Genomic DNA, 10,115 nt, shown 5'->3' on the forward strand with positions numbered 1-10,115 from the left:
TGGACAAGCACCGCCATGGAGTAGAGAGAAGGGCCTGGAAACTTTGATATGGTTTTGATGCAAGCAGTGAAGTGAGGGGTTGGGAGAAATCACTGAGAAAGGAAAGGGTAAATGAAAAAGTCATAAATTCTGGACTCAGGGTTTTGAGCTTTATGTCTTTTGCAAAAAGGACATAAAATTAATTTTTGGCAAAAGAATGATACGACCATCTAGGATGCTTCCTGAAGGTCAGTCTACTGCATCATAGGCCAGTGATGAGATGGATATAAAACAAAAGACCTGGCTAGAGATGTGGCTCCCTGGCTAAGCACTTACCTTAATCGTGTGATAAGACGTGGGTTAGCCATTCATCACAGCAAAACAAAAGCAGAGGGATGAGACTGTGGCAATAACACTGAGCCTCAAAGATGATAAAGGAAGGAATGAAGGGAAATTGTACTGGCAAATATTTAAATAGAAGAATTAATATAATATAGCATAGATTTAATCCAAGGCAGGGGGGTTCTAGAATTTGTCCGCAGTGGTTCTCTTAGTGAGGATTTAAAAGGGTGGAGACAGAAAAAAACCACTGATTTCATCAGAATAATTTGATCTTGGAGACACCAGAGGCCTGTGATCGTTTTTCCCGCAGCAATGAGTCTCCATCACTGAAAAGTTAGTAGGAATCTGGAAGGATGTATATGTCTTCATCTTGAGGAACAGGAGGAGGGCTAGGCTTCTGGAAATTGTAATAGAGGGCGTCTGTTTGATTCCCGTAGACATGCTCCTCGAGATTGGATGGCTGCGTGTTTTCATACAGTGCCTTCTCCGTTGCCACTTTGGTGTCAGGAGGACCCACTTCCACATTTTCGTACTCGCCATGCATCCTATTTCTCTTGGCAGAAGACTTGTGGCCTTTGCTTTCCACTGAGGTTTTAGAGCTTGGGCAAATCGTGTGGACATTCAAGCCAAGGTTTTTTGTGAAGTTTTTATGTCTGCTACTTCTCCTTTGCATAAACTTCGGTAAGGTAAATGCTGTGGCTTCCTGGCGCTTGCAGTGCCAAACACATCCAATTCCACAGGCCAGCAAGAGTACAAGGAGGGCAACACCGACAGCCACACCCATGGAAGAGCTCACAAAGCTCCTCAGCATTTCAGGACAGTGTTGTTCAGCGTCTTGATGAGGCTAATGAACTCACAGGCACAAGCAAATGCAATTTTTAGTAGCCTGCTGTGGTTCAAAACCAAGTTTGAAGGCTCTTTTAGGCATTTCTTTTCCAGATCTAAAAGGACTTTACGTGGCAAAGTCCTGATGAAACCGGAGGAGAGACTGAACAGTCTCGGAAGATGGCTGTTTACATCACCGTTCCTCTACACCAGAGCTCTACCAGGAGGGATTTTATTCCTCTCCACTTTCTTTTCTTTCAGTGAATCACAAAATGAAGCAGAGAACAATAGTGCAGTAGAAACCTCAAGAAAGGGGAGGTTGGGGAATCCACCATCCAGAAACCTGGTATAAATTAAAAATATATTAACTGTATACTTAGTACCTGGTGAGATTATAAATTTACTGTATCTACCAAATGTGTGAAACAGCACTGTATTGTCAGTCCTGGCTTTTAATGTTGAGCATAATATGAGCTATTTTGGGAAGAGAGTGAAGAATCCTGCCACCCTCCCCCATGTTTTTGATAATATGATTGATGGTTTTCAAGTGAAATATAAGGTTCTTCCGGAAGTGGGTGCAACATGACATAGCTATCCATGTATGGCCAGGCCGTTGTTTCGTGCCTCTCTGTGAAGCTTTGTTATCCTTCTTTAGAGGGGATAGAGGCTGTGTAATCTCCCTGGTCACTCCCTCTAGAGTCCACATTAATTAATCAATTCTCTATCATAGCGTGGTACTCTAGATGCAAGGGGATTTTGTCTTCCTACCTAGTCCAAAGGTGAGCAGGTACCAGATCCTTCCATTTTTAGATTCCTAGAGAGAATCAACACACCTAGCACAGAAAACGAATTCCATCAGTATTTATTTTAATGAAAGGGACCATTTTTAAGTGACTCTAAAATTCATCAACTAATTGTTTGCACTGACACTTTAAGATGTACGGTATAGACTTTAAAGGGTATATAGACTACTAAATTTTAAGAGATCTTTTAAGTAAAGCACAGTATCTTTGTAAAACTATCAATGGACAAATTGTCTTGTAGCAAATTATTTTCATTTAATTAAGGTGATGTTTGAAGTGCTCTATTGAAATGTTAAAGTATTAAGGATAGAAACACAAAGTATTCCATCAGGCAGAATTTTCTCCTGTGATTTTATCAACAAAGCATTCCTACTATACATTTCAGGTTAGACACAAGAATAGTTGACAGTCAATATTTTCATTAGTGTTTGTAACATTTTTACCATTGTCTATTGAGCATCATCATCAATCATATTTAATTAGGAACATATTTTCAATCAGCTCTCAAGCACTTTCATGTGGATTATCTCATTTAACCCTACAGCTTTCATGTGAAGGTACTGCTGTTATCCTCATCTTACAGATGATAAAGTGGGGGATTCTAGATGACTCCCTCACAACTAGTAAGATTTTTCATCTCCCAGTCACTAGGACTAGTACTAAGCACAAGAGAGCTAATATACTAAAAATCTGCTAATGGATGGAGTGATCCATTCATAGCCACAATAACAACAGTGAGCAGGAAAAAGAAAACTCACAAGGTAGTGCCCTACTCTCAGTGAGTGGGCATTTCTAATGATGACTTTTAATAAATTTCCTTAAAGTTTGATTATATCAATCTACAAATTTTTCATTTTGCATTTTTATGTCAACCGAAGGAATATATGCACATCTTATTTATGAACTCTGTTTAATAACAACTTAGGGACAAACACCACCAATCCAGATATCTCTCAGTTTCGTTGGGGCTCTGGGAAGGGGCACACACTATCTAGTCATCATGTAATATTTATACTCTGAGCTGTTCATTGTGGCTCATGCCTGTGTAATCACAGTACAGGGAGGCAAAGGCTGGCTTAGGATACAGAATGAGACCCTGCGTGTCAAAACATAAATGAACATAACAAACTTTACAGCTAGAGAAAGACAGCATAGAGAATGGTGATAGTCAGTAGGAATAAGCAAATACGAGCAAGATAAAATGATACAGGTATGAAAGTGTCATAATAAAACCCATTATTATGTATATTGACTTAAAAATTAATAAAAGATCAAGCTACAGTCTATGGAGTCCTTCCACTCTTACAAGGGCAGACATGATGCATTTGACAAAAACATTTGTCAAATGGCTTCTACAAATAGAGCATCATTTCCTTTATGGGCAGATGAGAATGGATCTTAGTACTTTGTAGCACAAATAATTGCATTCATACTCACCACAATGTTTGAGGTATAATTCCAAAATAAATTTCATATATTGAGTGGAATGAATTAGTTTTTAGGAAGGTACTAAAGAGAATAGAAGTGGGTTTCCTGCATGGCTAGATGCTGTCCTGTAAGCAGTTGAAGAGAAGCCAGAGAGTCCCTCTTAGAGTTAAAGAATTTATTTTTACCATTTATTTTAGTTCTATGCAGAGCAGATAACTCAGTACATACTTGATATAAAAATCATGCACAGAGAATTCACTGAGAAATAGAATAGCCAAACGAATGCATCCTATCCCTATCATAAATCTAACTTTGTAGGAGAAAAGTATGTGTGATACAAAAAAGACCAGCAATGAGAAACCTATTTCAAATAATAAACCATCCTAGCTAAACACCTACATAAGGTTTGCTTTGCACAGCCTAGAAGCACTTTTCACTCTGGAAAGCAGCTGTTTCCACAATTGACTAATAATTATTCACTTGTCTGCAAATCACAAATGCTTTATAGAGTAGACCTTTCGAAGCAGACAGTGTATTTCTGTCAGGAAGCAGGGCAGTCACACAGAAGAGCTGGAAAGTCTTGCAGGGTCCTAAATGCACCAACCTCACTCACAACCTTTCCCTACTATGACTAAGGCAGAATTATCCTTTTAAAAACTGGTTTTTGATGTAGCAAAACATCACTGATTGATTAAAGGTGAATCTGTTTCTTACCTCTTTTCCTTACCCAAACACTTTAAATCCTGTTCTGACTCACTTCAAGCCTGGGGAGTACCAGGCTCTCTTTCACCTTCTTCAGACTTGTTTGGGCTGAAAACTGTTCCTCTTTTCATTCTGGTCAGTTACTTCCTTCTTTGTCTCCTCCTTTCAGGTTATTTAATACTTGCAAGGTTTCCTGGTTCTTGAGGAAGTTGTTATCAGATTCTGAAAAATTATAAATGGCCCTCCCTCTTTATAGGTAGAATTTTTTAAAGTGTATATTAAGTCAACGCATCAAGCCTGGGTGATATTTCTTTTTCTTTTTGTACAATAAAATGTTTAGATCAGTCATGCACTTCATTTTTTAAAAGGGCTTTAAAAACTTATACTAACATACAGTTTGAGTATTTTTGTTTGTTTTGTGATTGGTAGAACAATCCTCATTTAAATATGAAGCTATAGCGATGCCCCAAGAAACATCCATACCTGCTGAACAACTGTCCTAATTTTAGTCAGAATGTGTTTTTATTATTGTTATTACTATTACTGATATTATTATTACATTCATTTACTAAGAGTTTCCTAAAGAATGTCCTGAGGCACACTACTCTGGGATATGATATGGAGCTCTTCTATCAGGTAAATTTGTAAAGCATCTTTGTTAGGAGACTCACAGGCACATCAAGAAATAACAGATTACAGGCAGTCTGATAGGAAGCAAGCAAATTACCAGCAGCAAGAAAGAAAAAAAATTGCTTTATTGTTCTTAGTAACAGCATTCAGTCCATTCCTAGTACTGGGTATCCTAAGACTTTAGTGCAATACCCAGAAAATCCACTGAGAAGAAACACCACAATTAATCCTAGTTTATAGACAAGCAGAAGCCCGGCAGATAAAATGTCTACTCTCCAGTGCCACTGCCCCAGTGCCTGTGAGCAGAGCTACTGTACATGTCACCTGATACAATGATTTGAATCCCATGTTTCTCCAGTCATTTGGATGGAGTGGGTTTCTTTCACTGGCTCTGGTTCCAGGGCCAGAGTGGGTTTCTTTCAGTAGCCCTTTTACCTTACAGTTCCCACACAGAATCTGTGATATTACTCCTAAGAGCCAGTTTTGTGGCATACAAAAATAAGACTGCCAAATTAAACAGATAATCAGTGAGTTAAATACACAATCTAGGAATAGTCACAGAAATATTGCCTTTTAATTTGTATCAAAATTCCTTCACACAAACACACACACACACACACACACACACACACAAAAAAAAAAAAAAAAAAAAAAAAAAAAAAAAAAAAAAAGCCAGGCGTTGGTAGCACACGCCTTTAATCCCAGCACTTGGGAGGCAGAGGCAGGCGGATCTCTGTGAGTTCGAGGCCAGCCTGGTCTCCAGAGCAAGTGCCAGGATAGGCTCCAAAGCTACACAGAGAAACCCTGTCTCGAAAAACCAAAACCAAAACAAAACAAAAAAATTCCTTCACACAAACTGGATTAGCCTTGTGTAAACTGGTTTAAAAGACGAGGGCACTAACTCTTGTACACCAGGCTGGTCTCGAACTCACAGAGATCCACCTGCCTCTGCCTCCCAAGTGCTGGGATTTAAGGCGTGCGCCACCACTCCTGATAATGAGATTGATGACTAATTCATATGCCATCCTATAGCCTTCATCCAGCAGCTGGTGGAAGTAGAAGCAGACAGCCACAGCTAAATCTTGAACTGAACTGAAACACAGTTGCAGAGAAGGAGGACTGATGAGCAAAGGGGTCCACACCAGGCTGGGGAAACCCACAGAAACAGCTGACCTGAACAAGGGAGAGCTCTTGGTCCCCAGACTGATAGCTGGGAAACCAGCATGAAACTGATCCAGATCCCCTGAATGTGGGTGTCAGTGAGGAGACCTTGGAAATCTATGGGACCTTTTGTAGCGGATCAGTACTTATCCCTAGCATAGGAATGGACTTTGGGAGCCCATCCCACATGGAGGGATACTACCTGAGCCTAGACACAAGGGGAAGGGCCTAGACCCTATCCCAAAGGATATGATAGACTTTGAAGACCTCTTATGGAAGGCCTCACCCTCCCTTGGGAGCAAAAAGGGTATGGGATAGGTAGGGTGTTAGTTTGGGGGCAGGGGAGGAGGGGAGGAAGAGGAAACTGGGATTGACATGTAAAATAACTTTCTTTCTAATAAAAATAAACAAAAACAAAACAAGAAGAGGGCAGCTGGGGATATAGATTAGTGGTAGAGTACTTGTTTAGTGTGTGCAAGGTTCTAAGTTCAATTGTCAGCACTGGAAAACAAACAAAGAAAACCAAATTCCTCTGTACTTCATTCTTCACCCATATGAAGTCTGATGTTAGGAGAGCTATGCTGTCGTCAGTGTATGTTGAACAGTGTCATTTCTCTGAGCTACAGGATGCAGCAGTGGATATACTCCCAGTGGCACCTGAAGATGAGCAGAAGAAGAAGCAACTGGACCCACAGATAATTTCAGACTTAGGAAGGAAGGCAAAGAAATATACAGTTCTGGAAAACAACTTGGGGCAGGAAAACAGGCAGGAAGCTCAGGGTATTCAGGGAATGGAGATCTAAAACAAACAAGAGTGATCCAGCCAGTATCCTGGATGGGCAGTGAAACTATGAGCTGCGAGTGCTCCACTCTCTTGTCTATAAACTAGGATTAATTGTGTTGTTTCTTCTTGGTGCACTTGAAGGCAGTTAGGTACTAGCTGCCCTTTGATCACACACACACACACATAAGTACATTTATATAAATTTATGTCATCTCTTCTGAAAGTGAAACTAAGGAAAATTATCTCATATTACTTTAAATTTATTAAGGACAAATAAATCAGAGAGCTATCACCTGGCACTTACCTCAAACGGGGATATTTTTAAGTAATAAAATTAATCTTTAGGATTATGGGAGAAACACTGTGTATGCTCAAACTTGAATCATTGTATAATTACTGTTTTTATGGCTTATGTATTATGTTTTAAACTGTATGTTTTCTTAATTCCCAATATTTAATATAGCACAAATAATCTTGCTTTTCTTACAAAACTTTTTTTCTTTTAACCACAACAGTTATGTCTAGATTTCTTTTGCTCATTTTCTTCTTCTACTACTCTATGGTTTGGGTAGCAAAGAGCTTGGGAGGTAGTTTACAGCCCTGGCATATAATTTAGACTGGACAATTAATTAAAATATATTTCCCCCCTACATATTGATGGTAGCAATCAAATATCTATTTGATTTAGCAATATAGTTTTTAATGCTTAGACTGAGTTGCATTAATGATGGGAGACATGGGCAAATAATTGTGTATGTAAATTCAATTTGAAAGTTTATTATACTCATTGATATTCTATAAAGAATTCAAAGGTGTCATGTTATTTGCTACAGATAGTATGGGAATCTACATCTTAAAATAAAGCATTATATTGGCTGGGAAAGGTAGCATATTCAGAAAACAAATTATTTATTATGTTTTGGCTTATGGAATTAATCAACAAAGTAATAGAATGAGACTTCTAATCAGAAAAGTTTTACTATGTATGTAAAGCCATGAAAAAATTGAAGTGTGAAAATGTAGTAAGTGATGGTAAATGGAGAAGGAATGGATGAATAGGGCCAAAACAAAACCATTGTTATGCTAAAGGCCCAGCTTGGTAGCATTTGGCAACATTAAATTAGATGACTCTTGGCATAGACAGGATAGATTTCAGTGGAATAGATCTTAGATAATTTTTAGTATGAGAATATATCTCTGAACCTGAAAATCCATCAGAATCACTGATGAAGTTTTCAACTGTGAATTCCTAGGACTATGGGGATTCTGCTTCATCATTTCTGGAGTGGGCATTTTTCTTTAAAGATAAGAAAGTTAACTTCATGGGCAAGGTAACTGGAAGAATGACAGTATATAGACTGAGAAGTGTAGTATTTGGCATTGTTTCCATTGCTATGTACCATCTATGTACCAACATAAAAAGTTATTATTGATTTAACACCATCTCTGGTTGAGGTGTGGCTGTGTGCTGTGGTCTCCTCCAGAGGCTCCATGTGAGTGAGGAAGTAGAAGCTTGCGACTACTTACATGCAGGTTGTGCAGACAAAGAAAGCCAACTGTACTCACTTATTAGAGGCATCTATCTACTTTCCTACTCTCCACCATGATGTTTCCATGCATAGATTTGGATAAATTAAAAGATTACAGATGCTTCTCCATACTGGTTGCAGCATTCAACATCTTTTGTAATATTAAGGAGAATTTCTCTAGGACATTCTGGTAAATAGATGCTTGGAATTCCTGAGTAAGGATGTTTGCAGTCCTACTGAATTCCAAATGGATGCCAGTATGGTATACCACTAACACACTGCTTCTAGCAATATATGGGAGACCCCACTCTTTTCTCTCTCTTACCAGTATTTGATATGTTGGCAATTGTAAGTATTTACATATATAGAAAATGAAAATCCCAATGTTGTTTGTAGGTTTTATTTTACTACCATGAAGCTGAGTATGTTTGCTGTCCTCAAGGTGGTCCCCCTCTAGGGTGGGGTATGTTGTGGGAATGAGGCTTAGTTTTGTCTTTCCATTCTTCCATAACTTAAAAAAACTATTTTAATCTTCCTTAACCTTTATAAGGAAATTTTAATTTGTTAAGTTATTTTAATTTCTGGGAAAAACTATAGAAATCTAAGCTGTATATAAAGACCCAGCCACTGGAAATTATGGAGGACAAATTAGGTTCAAAAGACCACAGAGAATGTGTCTTGGGAGGTGTTTCTCTGAGAATGAACAACTGAAAGCCATGAAATCTGCCAATCACTCTCAACACTTCTCGGGCCTAACAGAGCACAGTGTGATGGTTCCTTTGGTGACTTGCAAAGGCTAGATCATGTCCGTGGCTAAATAGGAAGACAAAATAAAAGACAAAAATTCTACTCTTAGATGTGTGCTCTATAGTGATCAGTGCCATTATCTTCTGTAACAATTGTAGTCACAAATGCTTCAGATCTGTAGCTATAGCTTGAAAGTCCACCAGCAGGATAAACTGGAGAATAAAGCATGTAAATTCATAAAAATGAGTGATAGTCAGCCACAAAACAGCAAACTGCTAATATGTGCAGCATTGTGAATGACTATCATACTGTGGAATTAAAGAAGCCACGTGCAAAAAGAGTACATTCTGTGTGACTCTATTTATATGAAGTCCCCAACATATGCAACTATCCACAAATGTGTGATGGTAGGAGTCAGAAGTGCTGAAGGGCCTGTAGACTGGGAAGCACATGGAAGAACTTCCCTAGAGATACTATGTATTGTCATCAACATGGTGGTTAATTAGCACTTAAGAGTGTGTACCTTATATGTAAGATTATGTCTTATATAAAAGACAATTGTTTATACATATATATATATATATAATTGTTTCTTTATATATAAATACATATATGTGAAATAAATAGGAAAGAAATTTCAATAGGCATGAAATTTAGGACAATTTATATGTGTTTTATTTAATTTGGTTATTGTATTTTTGGAAAAACTACTGGAAAAGACAATATGGAGGAATACTTTGAAAAAGTGTCAGTAGACTTGAACCAGGTGGATTCTAATCAATGTGGATATTACTGAGTCTAGGGGTTGGTGAGTCTGTGTGGGTGAGGAAGATGGGAGTCTGATGACTTAAACCTCAGGTCAAACAAATTTTTCTACCTTCTGAGATTATGAGCATTTTTGTTGGTACTGGTAGATTACCTCACAGTTTCTATCCCTCCAAATTCATGTATAACCAAAACCACAAAGGCATGTAATAATTTAACCTAAAAAAAAATAGCATCGTAGATAAAAAACACCACTCTGAATCTTGCTTTGTTCAACCTTAAGAAAACAAAGGATGCCAAGATCCCTGGGTTTCCTTCACATACCACTGAGTTCAAATGAACTGCATCAATGCAATGGCCATCATAGTGAGATGCTGCTTGAAACTGGGTGTTACGTCTAAAGTATACTTCCTTCCAGTC

At 38.3% G+C, this 10,115-nt stretch overlaps 1 protein-coding gene across 1 annotated transcript; it reads right to left on the reverse strand.

Moving 5' to 3' along the window:
* Positions 1-655: 655 nt before the first annotated feature.
* Gapt (GRB2 binding adaptor protein, transmembrane) lies at positions 656-1,132 on the reverse strand. Its single transcript, XM_035439256.1, has one exon. It carries the CDS (start codon positions 1,130-1,132, stop codon positions 656-658), a length of 477 nt encoding a protein of 158 aa, XP_035295147.1.
* Positions 1,133-10,115: the final 8,983 nt, after the last annotated feature.

Source organism: Cricetulus griseus, chromosome 2 (genome assembly GCF_003668045.3).
Source record: "Cricetulus griseus strain 17A/GY chromosome 2, alternate assembly CriGri-PICRH-1.0, whole genome shotgun sequence".
NCBI classification, from domain to species: domain Eukaryota; kingdom Metazoa; phylum Chordata; class Mammalia; order Rodentia; family Cricetidae; genus Cricetulus; species Cricetulus griseus.